At 37.5% G+C, this 13,099-nt stretch overlaps 1 protein-coding gene across 1 annotated transcript; it reads right to left on the bottom strand.

Moving 5' to 3' along the window:
* Positions 1 to 492: 492 nt before the first annotated feature.
* Positions 493 to 12,619, bottom strand: hhipl2 (HHIP-like 2). Its single transcript, XM_051133899.1, has 9 exons — positions 12,200 to 12,619; positions 8,326 to 8,978; positions 7,689 to 7,832; positions 7,167 to 7,498; positions 3,799 to 3,925; positions 3,479 to 3,624; positions 3,301 to 3,382; positions 2,045 to 2,127; positions 493 to 1,260 (listed from the first exon to the last, which is right to left on the bottom strand). Exons 1-9 carry the CDS (start codon positions 12,551 to 12,553, stop codon positions 740 to 742), a joined length of 2,442 nt encoding a protein of 813 aa, XP_050989856.1. The 5' UTR covers positions 12,554 to 12,619; the 3' UTR covers positions 493 to 739.
* Positions 12,620 to 13,099: the final 480 nt, after the last annotated feature.

Raw genomic sequence — 13,099 nt, 5'->3', positions numbered from 1 at the left:
TTGAAAATTAAAAAAACGCTTTTTAATACAGAAAATTTTCATTTGGATTAAAAAAAAATGATTTTTTAAAACCTGTTAAGCAATAGTGGTTCTTAAATTACTTTTGTAGTTAACCTAGCGTTTCAAACACCAAGGGTGTCTTGTATATACTTAGTTTACATCTGCATTAAAAATAATTTTACTGTAAGCAAGCCAAAACATTTTAATGAACCATTTTTACTTGCACCAACAAAGACTTTAGCACGGTATATATAGGTTTGCCTTCTGTCTGTGTCTATTAAAGGCAAAGCAGTGCCGCTTTGGGTTTACATTTCAAAATGTGTATTTTGGACTTTCTTAGGTATGTCATGAAATTAGCACATTTTACAGTGCAATGTATTTTAGTTTCAAAGAGTTATGTTTAAGAAATGCTTTCAAAAGCATTTTTTTTTTTTTTTTAGAATTTCTCCTTTTAATTGTAGTTTTGATCTAAAATAAAGTTCATTGCCCCAAACTAATTACTTAACCACATTCCAAAAATAAGACCAACATTTAAAGAATGCTTCGGTGTTGCATGTTAAACAAAATCAGCTGTTGGCGCATAACTTTTGTGGTTTTCTTTTTGCTCTCTCATATCACACATCTGACTGACCTCAAAGCTACTATTTAATCGATACATTGTCTGAACAGGATATCTTTGAATTCTCATTACTGCACTATATTACTACCGTCTAATTACTACACCACACGCATGGCTTATTTAAACACTTTTCTGTATTTTTGTAAGAGGGCTTTTTTTAGTCTTTTTGCTGTTGTCTTGATTCTTTTTAGGAACAGTCACCTTAGGTTTGTTCTTCATGGGTTTCTTCACCTCTTTTTCAGTCTTTTTAACCTTCTGTAGCCAGACATTGGGCTTTGTTGGTTTGAGCGGTTTGGGTTTCTTTCTTTGCGGAGCTCCTTTTATGGACAGTTTGGGATTGTGAGATGGCTTTACTGTTGGTTTTCTGTCCTTCTTGGTTTGTAACATTGATTTCTTGTTGGGAGGAAACTTCTTTAGTGTTTTTGTGCTCACGTTTATTTGCTTCTCCTTTGCCTGAGTTGTCTTTTTTGCCTTTTCTTGGCGCAACTTTGCCGCAGTGGTTTTGCCTGGGATTTTTTTCCTCCGTACAGATGTGGTGGCTTTGGCCCTTGTGGGCTGGCGCGTGCCTGGTGGTTTAGTGGGTAGTATGATCTTTTCCAGTGGTGATCTTGTAGGTGTTTCGCTTATGCCAAGCACGGTCACTTAAAAAAGAATAAAAAAAGTCTTCAGGCAATTCTGTTACACAACACTCATTTCAATGAGTCAAAAAATGATTTTCTTGACAATCTTAATGAGAAATAGAAAAAGAAGAATCAATTTCTCGATTTTAATCGTTTCTCATTTTTATGAAACGGTATTGTTTCTTAAATCCCTAGAATTGATTATTAGCCTGTTTTCAGTTAATGAATGAAACATTGTAGCACATCTCCCATCCAATAAATCGTAATAAGCTTTGTGCTTTAAGTTTGATATGAAACAAGGTCAGATTTCAAATTCTGTCCGTTTTACTGTTCAGTTTAACTGTTCAGGACAAACAAAGGACTCATGAAAACATGAAAAACTATCACTAAACCAAAAAAAAAGCTGTGGATTATTCAGGTAATAACATTAAGAATCAAGTGCATGTAAACACTTGACTGGGTCATTTTTATAAATTCAACTATTATTTTCTCTTGTGGACCACTGTATATATAAACGTCTTTTAAGTGAAATATCTTATTCAGGTCAGTACTAAATAAAAATGCCATGCACTTTGTATGATCCCTCTTATTTTGCAGATTCTGCAAGGTGAAATGTACAAAAATAATAAAATAAATGAACAATTTTCACTCAAAGATTGCTAGTGAATTTCACAAACAATTACAAAAAAAGACACACACACAAACAACATGTCAAATTTTGAAGTCAAAACCCTAAAATTCCATTTTTTTTGTAAGTATAAGTAGACCAAGGCCAATAATTGTTTAGGATGTAAAATATTCTTACATTCTCTAGGTGTGAATGGCACTTTCTTTCCTCTGACCTTTACGGGAAGTGGCTTGTATTTGCATTTTCCTGGAGGAGCCCTCCTGTAAACAAAGACAGACAGAGGGGATGCAGAGGAAATAACTCCATTAACCTTAAAAATGTAGGCCTCCTTTAGTGCCGCTGGGTAAAAAAGAAATTTGAAAGGGCATTGTAATTGTTTCAAAGTAAATGTATATACAACGTTGTGTGTGTATGTGAGGACAATGACTTTCTACTGTTCTTATCTGTAATGCACCTGTTTTTTTTCCCCCACTTGGCAATTTAAGAAGGGATCAAGAAAACAGAACAGCTGGGATTAATGTACGGTATTGCTATTAGCGAGATTGATTTCAGATGTGCCGATAATCTGCCGTATTCTTGCTGGTTGACTCTTGATTTATTCATCAGTTGATTATTTAAAACATCAAAAAGATTATGTTAGGTTCTTTATGTTGTTATTCCAGTCTTTAAAAATCATTTTGTCAGTTATTTATCTTTTACTAGATTCAAGTTATTTTAAATACAGTGTAATAGAATAAAATAAAATAGACATTTCCATACATCAGCCCCCCCTATCTCACAGAACAGCATGAACAAATCATTAAGTTATTACTGATTAGTATTTATGATCTGTGATAGATAGATGATAGCAGATTTCCAGAAGTCTGGATGGAAACCATTTGGTGAAAGCATGCGCAACAGATTCCAAGATTCCGAAGGAATATAGACCGTGTGACGCTTAGACTGACACGTCCTGTAGTCCTTCTGTCTCCCAGCATGATGTCTTAACTGAGACTTATCTGTTACATTCTGAGAACTCTTTTAAAGGGGAATTTGTCCATGATTGGTTATACAGTGACAGATTAGGCAATAATACATTTTGACGACTCGTACTACGTGTCTGCATATTGATATATATTGATACCACCTTCATTTGCAAGACAATGGCCTGGTTTTACAGACAGGGCTTAGAATAATCCAGGATTAGGCCATATCTTAATTAGGACATTTAAGTAATTTTTTAGAAATGTGCCTTTATGAAAGTAAAAAACATTACTGGTGTCCATCTTAAGACAAAACAAAGGCATGATATATTTTAAAATCAGTGCCAGTTTCTTTCAGTTGAAAAAGCTTAGACTTACATTTTAGTCTAAGACTAGGCTTAAGCCTTGTCTGTGAAACTGTAGGAATGTGTTTAAGTGAAAATGTATCCAGATGTCGCAAAATATACCTACCTGGATGGATCCATGAATTTGTAAAGCGTGCCAAAAGGAGACATTGCACTTGGGTAGGAGGTTGCCAGAAAATAAAGTTCTCCTTTAAGAAAAAAACAAATATAGTATGAATGCTTTTCAGCAGCATAATTGCTGTCATATTTATAGTTCACATTTGCAGTACTCTGCACAAACCCACCCGCTTCATCCTCTGCAAATGAGATGATGAACTTGTGGTGCTGATTTATAAGGCCGGGAAAAGAGCAGGTTTTAGTGTCACCCATACACACATTCTTTTCCTTCCAACTCCCAGATTTCTTATCCTCCTCCAGAGCCATTAATCGTCTGAATAGGAACAAAAGCTCGAACTGTCATTTCTCCCAGACATATTTTAAGAAAAACTAGTGACCGACTACCCTTAAAATGACTCTCATGAGCTGTAACTTTATAGGTCTAATTGAGAGTTGATTATGCATGAAAGACAGTTAGAAAGACAATATTTTAAGAGATAGTCCTTACCCACTCATAAAGTCTCCAAAAATATAAAGACCATTGAGGTTGGGTGATTCACATCCTCTGTACACGTAACCTCCAGTTACGGATTTCCCAACATGGTGTCCATAGGCAAATATCGGAAGAATGTCATCTATAAAAACAAAATATGTTTGTGGGCTACAACAGGATTTGTGTAATTAAAACAATGTTTAAAGAAATTAGTTTGTTCATTATATACTTAGTACTAGTGCTGGGCGATATATACCGGTTAAAATAGTAAAACGGTTTGAACTATACACGCGGTATAAACGTTTAAAAAAACACAGCACCAACCTGATCTCATGCCTAAAACGTACCAGTGGGAACTTTTACGCAAGATGTTAAATGTCCACTGAGTGGTGGTAAAAATAGTTCTTTTTTGTTTATTTTTCCGCCAGAACAGATGAACATACATATGGTACACTCTTAAAAATAAAGGTTTCAAGAGGGTGTTTTTGCAGTGATGCCATAGAAGAACCACTGAAGAATCTTTCAGTGAACAGTTCCTGAAAGAACCATTTTGAAGAACATTTCAATCTAAATCTAAAAAACCTTTTTCCACTATAAAGAACCTTTTTTTGCATTTGAAAGGTTCCATGGATGTTCAAGGTTCATCATAGAACCACTGATGCCAATAAAGAACCTTTATTTTTAAGAGTGTGTTGTTGAGTGTCTGTTGAGTGGTGCTATAACTCTAATGCTCCACGATGTACCATCTGCACTACACCTAAACCTACCTGATGGTATGAGCAAAAGCAAACGTGACGTAAAAAATGCAATCGCAAGCATGTCATTTTAGCTTGTTTTTTGATCTCTCATCTTTCAGAGCTTTCATTGTGAGTCATGGTTTTCATGGGATTCGTCCCCAAGGATTCCGCATCTTAAGTCCAGTTCCGTGCCGACTGAGCCACCGACCAAGCTTGTTATGTTTGGAAACCAAAACATATGGAGCTGTAATCGTAACTGTGTACAAAAACAATTACTTGCTGTTTTACTGCCTCTAGTATTCATTTCTGTTGGAAACTGCAGTGATACTGCATGTACTTATTGGTATGTATTTCACATCTTGTGAAAAAGTTTCCAAAGCTACGTTTTTGTCATGAGATCAGGTACAACAACATAAAAATATTTCTTTAACTGGGTAAATAAACCAAATGGGTGTTAACAGAAGCCAGAGATGCTGAAACAGACAAAAAGATGGCAGAGCAAACTTGCTTCATCTTAAGCAAAATATTAGAAGAAAATCGTGAATAGTGAACTTATATATGAACGTGTCTGTCAATGTAAAAGTTTGATCTCATTTCTGTATACTGCATATTAATGTAGTATTTAAAAGCGCAGCGCTGCTTCGTTTACAGCAGTAACAGAAGAAACGTTATATTGCTGCTGTTCCACAAGCGCCACCTGCTGTCAGAGAGTGAATATGCATTCTCATTCAGTCCGACTGCTATTTTTTGTTTCGTTCAGATATGTTTTATGTAGCATAATTTCACAAAGCTAAGGTCAGACAATTTTGTTTTTGCTCTAATTAACATTAAAAACTGCTCATGGTATATGCAGCATGTTTGTTTGGACTGTAATTAAAATTGTGTGATTCTGCAACTGTTTCTTGCTGATTCTGATTCATATAAAGGCAAAGTCAGGTTAAAAACTGTGAGACTAGCAAAACAACAACAAAAAAAACAACACCAACGCCCACCACTAGTACTTACTCAAAATTAAATTAAGCCGTTTCATTAAATTTTATCCTAAAAAGAACCTTCTGTTATTAGTTTCTCACCGTTTGTGTAACTGTGATCCTGAATTATTCTTTTTCTTATATAATACACAAAATTAGATGTTTTATGAATACAGAATGTACAACCTGCTTTCTACATAATAAGATACTGTCAAACTCTAGAAAGGACAGAAAAAAATCTAAAATTTTATCCATGTAACTTGTGTAATATATAACAAGTCTTAATATAGTTTTAAAGAAGTCCACTTTCAGAACAAAAATGTTTAGATAATGTACTCACGTCTTGTCATCTAAGATGTTCATGTCTTTCTTTCTTCAGTCGTAAAGAATTTTTTTTTTTTTTTTGAGGAAAACATTTCAGTATTTTTCTCCATATAGTGCACTTCTATGGTGCCCCAAGGTTGAATTTCCAAAATGCGGTTTCAGATGATCCCAAATGTGGTTGTAAATGATCCCAGCCGAGGAAGAAGGGACTTATCTCATGTTCTTCCTCAACTTCAAAATCGTCTTATATCGCTGTTTTACTTTTTTTTGTTAAGGGTGTTTGATCTTCTTTGCATGTTCACTTTGCAAAGACTGGGTCGGTTTATCTGCAGTGATGTAGGATGATTTTGAAATGATTTTGAAGTTGAGGGAGAAAATATGATTGGAGTTTTTCGACATACACTAACTGTCTTGAAACAGAATATGAGTTCAGGAAGAGCTAGATGAGGGTTTGATTAAAAAAGTAATTGTATGTTTTAATGAAAATAACTGATCGTTTCACTCGACAAGACCCTTCTTCCTCCGCTGGGATTGTTTACAACCGCATTTGTGATCGTTTGAAGCTGATCGTTTAAACTGCATTTTCAAAGTTCAAACTTGGGGCACCATATCAGTCCATTATACGGAGAAAAATGCTGAAATGTTTTCCTCAGAAAACATGATTTCTTTACGACTTAAGAAAGAAAGATACGAACATCTTGGAAGACAAGGGGGTGAGTACATTGCCTGGGACTTTTTTTTTTTTTGGAAGTGAACTTCTCCTTTAAGTTAACACTGAGGACCAGGCATTATTTTATACTGAATTTAGACTCACTGCACTACATTAGACCTCACTGTCACCAATCCTCACAGTTTCTTGTGTCATGTAACAAATTGCAGTTTGACTAGTTTGAAAAATGCAACCTTAAATAAGACTGGTGAGCTATGCATTGGAAAAGACGATAAATGTATTTTCACACCCAAGTCTATCATAGACTTTAGAAGACTTGAAATCAAAGATGTAATAAAATTCAAGATTGGGGAACAAGTTTTATGATATGTTTATGCTGTTTTTTGGGGGGGAGTTCTGCAGTATAAATCATCAACTTTCCTTGTATAAAAAACAAAAACTTAGATATTCTGCTCAAGAATGACATGAGAGTAAATGACGGTTTTAAACTATTAATTTAACCTGAAATGCTCAAAAATAACGATCTCCAAAAATCAGGAACGCACATTTATTGACTGGCCAGTGGAATGAAATTTTCCAGTGACCAGTTCCGTTGAGCAGTAAAATTTTTGGAATGCTACATTTGATCTGTCATTTTCTCTGACCCAAATATGTGTGTGGTTATTCTGCAATCCAGCTCACCTAGAGAAGAGTTCTGGCATAATTTCATATCAAAGCATTCAAAGCCTTCTTTGGCCCTCCATCCATAGTTTCCTCCCTTCACAATGATATCAACCTCCTCATATCGATTTTGACCCACATCGCCACAGAATATTCTCCCTTTCCCGTAACCGGTGAGCGGATCCCCTCGATCCACTGAGCAGCGCCACATATTCCTCACACCGTAGGCATAGACTTCTGGCTTCGCATCAGGGTCTCCGACAAAGGGATTGTCTGGAGGAATCTTATAGGGCTTCCCATCTACACTGCTACCATCCACATCAATCCGAAGCACTTTTCCTAACAATGCTGATCTGAAATATATTTGCATAGCAGAGAAAGCTTTTATGATAAAGTGTCTGCGAGGGAGTTACTGGAAAGAGTTTTATCAAAGCACTACGCATGATTTGTGACACTACGCATGATTTGTGACACTCACACAATTAATTCTACACCAATTATTGTTGAATGTTTCAATTTTGTGAGTTTAAAAACTGTCCTTACCTGTTCTGGGAATTTCCAAACTTGCCAAAAGGGTCTCCTGCTTTTCCACCATCCCCTGTAAAGATGTATAGATATCCGTCCAGACCAAAAAGAAGCTGCCCACCATTATGGTTCGCAGCTGGCTCCTCAATCTCAAGAAGAACTCTGTAGATACAGAGTAGAACTTTCAAGAAAAAATCATGAGGAAATTCGCATTAAAATAGCCTACTATTCCAAGTCTACCATCAACTTAAAGGGATAGTTCACACAAAAAAACATAAGAACACCCAAAAAAAGATCTGTACCACAATAATGCACAATATTCTAAGTCTTTTAAAGCAATATGATTGCTTTGCATGACAAGTTTTAACTTCATTTGGTCATGTGACATGAAAGAACCAATGTGGTTTGATGTCTTTAGCATGCAGCTTGACATGAGATATAATTTAAAAATCTGAAGCATTTTTGAGACTTGACCATCATGTTGACGGTGAATATTTTATGTAAAAAGCTGAGAGAAGATTTTTAGTTCTATAGAAATAATAACAGCACACAAATATGGGATTACTTTAGGTGACAATATAATATATTTCTCATTTTTGGGTGAACTATTCCCTTAACACGTTTGTGCATAACAACATGGATCAAACCTATTAACCTCTCTGAATGGGGGTCTGCCACGTTCATGTCATAAGCCGAGACCTTCATCTCGCTGATGCGAATTTTCTCCAGCTTGCCGTTGATCAAAATGGAGTAGTAAATGAAGAAGCGCCCATTGTTTCTGTACTTCGGATGGAAGGCGAGACCAAGGAAACCTCTTTCATCTCCCAGCCACTGTGTAGTCAACACCTCCCCGCTAATGTCTAGAAAGGGCTGCTCTAAGCGACTGCCGTCTTTCAGATACACCCATACGAAGCCAATTTGCTCTGCTACGAACATGCGGTGGGTATCATCTCCACTGTGGACCATCAGCACGGGGTTCCTCAGCCCATTGGCCACTTCCGTCAAGCACAGCTGCAGGCAGCCTTTGGTGTCCTCCACCACCTTGCCCAGATTGCTGTACAGGTCGTTGTTCCTCAGGACGTTGGGGTAGCAGTAGTCCTGGTCAGCGAGGTTAATGAGGTTGCAGAAATGCGAGCGGTCTTTCTCGCACGTCTCCTGCAGGGTATGGCTGTTGGTTAGATACTTGACCACAGAATGGCACTTGCTGTGGAAGTCTGAGCAGTAAGTAAAGCACAGTCCAGGTAGGTGCCGCACTGGAGTGTACGGGTCTTCAGCATCAAACAAGTGTGCGGCATAAGGAGAGCACTCCTGCGAAAGAGCAAAACAAGTCTTACAATTAACTAGACTTTTTACATTTTCCGCATCTTGAGTCCGAGCCCAAGACCATTTTCATGGGAGCTTTTGGACTTGGATTCCAGACCAAGTCCAGGCTTGAGTACTAGTTTAGTCAAGTCAAGACACAACGATATTTATACAGCGCTTTTAACAACACAGTATTAAACAAAAGAATACAACCCTGTGGATACATGTCTGTGTCAACATTTGCATACGATCTGTTCTGTGCTATTGTGTCTTAATCTCTGCGCTGCAGAAATTTATGTAACACTGATGCACTGATGTCTTCGTCACCCCAAAGCAGGGGTAGGCAAGTTTGTCCTAAAGAGCTGCTGTCCTGCAGAGTTTAGCTCCAACCCTAATCCAACATACCTGAGCAAGCTAATAAATATCTTCAGGATTACTAAGACAATAAACATTATGTTTTTTTCAGGGCTGGAGCTGAACTTTGCAGGACAGTGGCTCACTAGGACCGAACTTGCCTACCTTTGCCCCAAAGGAAAATATATTTACATGGTCTGAATTGTTTAGACCAGGACCGGGCAACTCTTTCCTGCAGAATGTAGCTCCGATCGTGATCAAAGTCACCTTTTAGCAGTGTTGCCAAATCTGGAGTTTTCCCACGGAGTTGGGCTACTTCATGTCCATGTCCATAAAACTGTTCATGTCCATGGGTTGAAGCAACTATCCACTGGAATGCAATTTTACCAGGGTTACCCCGCCAAAAAATGCGTATTTTACCCTGCGGAATGCGATTTTTAATGGGGGACCCCTTGGGCTAGTTTTGAGTAGCAATTGAGCGGGTTTTGTTGTAAAAACTTGGCAACCCTGCCTTTTCGTAAAGCCTTCTACACACTGCACGATTTTAGCAATCCTATAAGATCATTGCTGATCACACTGTGTGACATGGATCTAATAAACTTGGGTATGACATGCATGTAAACTGTACGATGATGACACCTAATGACTCGTAGGCTACAACGCACATTATTGTAGAAGAATAAAACGTCATCAGCTTGCGCTAGTGGTAAACAAAAAGAGCATAAAGAATCACACTGTGGCAGCTGTAGTTTTTATGTGTGCTAAAAAAGAGTGGAAGCGGCAAAAGAGAAAGGAATAAGAGCTTGAAGTAAGCAATTTAAAGTTTTAGTGCCATGTCATGTTGGTTTCATGTCGCATTTTTATTGGCTGGTCGGTAAACGTGGGTCATGGCAGCACACGCTGTGTGACACTGTCAGAAAATGATCGTAGGTTATCTTTGGTCGCAAGACCATGACAACGGCCATATTTGAACCTTTCTTACTGTACGACAGAGATCTCAAACTCAAATCCTAGAGGGCCGCCGCTCTGCAGAGTTAGCTCCAACCAGCTCCAACTCACACCTGCTTGGTAGTTTCTAGTAATCCTGAAGACCTTGATTAGCTGGATCAGGTGTGTTTGATTAGGGTTGGAGCTAAAGTGTGGCCCTCCAGGAAATGAGTTTGAGACCAATGCTGTACGACACAGAACCACAGATTAGGAGCCACGATCACAGAAATCATCACAATTGTTTCACAATGCCAGTCTTTCATCTGGGACAGCCAAAAATTGTGCAGTGTGTGGAAGGCTTTAGTCTCGCATAGCCGGACCTTCAGACTGACAGCAGAAGGTCTGGAAACCTTGGCCTTTTTAAAGAGGCCATTTGACTGACAGTTAAGCAACCAATCCCTTTTCATTTCATGCCGCATAATGTTAAGGGGTGTGGAAATGTCCCCACAATAACAGACCAGTGTGTACAACTCTTTAATGTATTTTAACAATTTTGTTCTGTGAACTTTAAATATTTCACATTCTTTTGAAAATCCAGTGTTTAGTTGACTGAAAGTCTACTATGGCTTTCTTCTTTTGTGAGGGGGTTTGGCATCACAGCATCTTTGTTTCCAGGCAGAACATTAAAGAACGCGACACGCATCTCCCGGAATTCCTGAAGTGTTTTTACATTTGTCTGCCGTATGCATCAGATGTTCAGCCAGCGGTCCGCCTGAAGACCTTGATTGTTGTGTTTTATTAAGGCTGGAGCTAAACTCTGCAGGAAAGGATCTTGAGGGGCCAGAGTTGCCCACTCTGGTTCAGAGTTAGCTCCAGTCCCACTTACCCACAGCTGAACCAGCTAATCAAGTTCTTCAGACTCACTAGAAGCTTCCAGGCAAGTATTTTGGAGCTGACTGGAGCTAAACTCTGCAGGATGTTGACCCTCCAGGAGGAGGATTGGACACCCCTGCTCTTCAGGTCTATAACTGAATTCAACCTTTTCAGATTTGGCATGGTCTTTGGCTCGAATTAGCTGGTCTCGACTATACAACACTAGTTACAACTCTGCTCCAACACACCTGATTGCAATTATCAAGGGTTCCTGAAGAGCATAATTGGTTCAAGGGTATTTAATTAGAACTGAAGCTAAACTTTTCAAGACGGTAGGGTTTCCAAAAGCAGAACTAGGGAACCCCTGCCCTATAATATAAAATAAATAATCTCCACCAGTAAAACTACACACACAAAAAAAGCTTTAAAATGTAACAACTTTTAAACAAGCCTGAAATGAGGTATCACTAATGTGCAGCACAAACCCACACTTTAGATTTGGATTTTTTTTTTTTTTTTTTTTTTTTTTTTTTTTTTTTTTTTTTTTTTTTAAAAAAGGTCACATCTAACCAAATGAATGAGCAATGATAGGGCTGATGCTTGTACATGTATTAGCAATAATAAGACTGACCAAGCACCACAAATAAAAAAAAAATACTGTAAATTTCTGCACGTTTGTACATCAGCTACTGAGAAAAACAGATAATTTAAGCATTTAAAGGGTAGACTACACTCTGTTCTGCTGTTAAAAGCAAATGCTTCAAAACTATTAAAAAAAAATAAAAATAAAAAAGAATGAACACTAATTATACCCCTTACATTTCAGATTTGATGTTAAGCTATAAGAGAACAATAGGCAATTGCAGGATATTAGGCTTATAAAATATAATGTCTTTTAGTGCATTATTAATTGTTCAAATAGTTGTGTAATATAATATAATATAATATAATATGAAACTGCATCTTTTCAGAACACATTTCACATTTCAAAAACAACTTAGTTAAAATATATTCAAAATGCAATTTACTACAGTATGAATTTCATTTTTTTGTTAATTAAGGATCAGACATACCTGACACATAATATCTTTCACCAAATCACCGCACACCGCATATGCTTCATCACCCATCAGGTCCATTATATCCCAGTATCTCATTGCAATACTGTTGTCCGTTTTTTGGTCACAGCAACCAAACTTCTCATAATGCCTGCAAAACTCAAGGTGGTAAGGGGGTTTGAAAGGTGGCTGGTAGTCCAGACACTGAGGATGTGCCAAAGCATGTCTCAGATAAGCCAAATAAATTATAATAATGACGCGTGTGAAGGGTCCTTGGAGCCATTTGGTCCTCCTGGTCAGGAAACTATCCTCTGGGCAATTTGCACGGTGATGACTGAGTGAATCCGGCGCTCTCGGCATTTTTGCCATGTGCTTAAGAGTGAAGAAGTGTGTTTGCTATTGAGCGTGTGTGTACAGTAAGTCTGCTTAAGCAAGCATATGCTGTGTGTGCGTGTGTGCGTGCGTGCGCGCACATGCCCCCTCCTCGTTTAATGTGCTTTTGTCATTTAATAACAGGATACCATATTCTTGCCATATACTATGTTATCTATGTAATATTCGCACTGTGTTCGCATTGGCTAAAAAAGCTACAATAATTTTTAACTTCGATGTATACATCTGGTACTGTATATAAAACTTGTTTCTGAAAAAAACAGCATCGTTGTCGATCGAAATTTAGTTTTATGCATAATTATTGTTATTATTATTATTATTATTATTTTTGTCAAAGCTGTTAGTAAAATCATTTATTACATTACCTTCAATTTATTTATTACATTTACATTTAATGAAACAGGTGTATAGTAGTAGTTAGGTAAGTTCCCACACAACATCAATAAAACGAATAAATCAAGAGCCGTCCATACTTGACAAATACACCTTAAGTTACATTTAATTACATTATGACGTTTGAGT

This window comes from Labeo rohita, chromosome 17 (genome assembly GCF_022985175.1).
Source record: "Labeo rohita strain BAU-BD-2019 chromosome 17, IGBB_LRoh.1.0, whole genome shotgun sequence".
Taxonomy (NCBI): Eukaryota; Metazoa; Chordata; class Actinopteri; order Cypriniformes; family Cyprinidae; genus Labeo; species Labeo rohita.
Note: the sequence above shows the minus strand (reverse complement) of the source record. Positions and strands in the feature narration are given on the sequence as shown.

What these genes read in the sequence shown, in the direction of transcription:
- hhipl2 (XM_051133899.1), bottom strand. Translation starts at nt 12,553, where the DNA reads ATGGCAAAAATGCCGAGAGCGCCGGATTCACTCAGTCATCACCGTGCA. An exon ending in GCAGACCCCCATTCAGAGAG is followed by an intron (nt 7,833 to 8,325) that starts GTTAATAGGTTT and finishes CTGTATCTACAG; the next exon opens with AGTTCTTCTTGAGATTGAGG. An exon ending in TTTGGAAATTCCCAGAACAG is followed by an intron (nt 7,499 to 7,688) that starts GTAAGGACAGTT and finishes AATATATTTCAG; the next exon opens with ATCAGCATTGTTAGGAAAAG.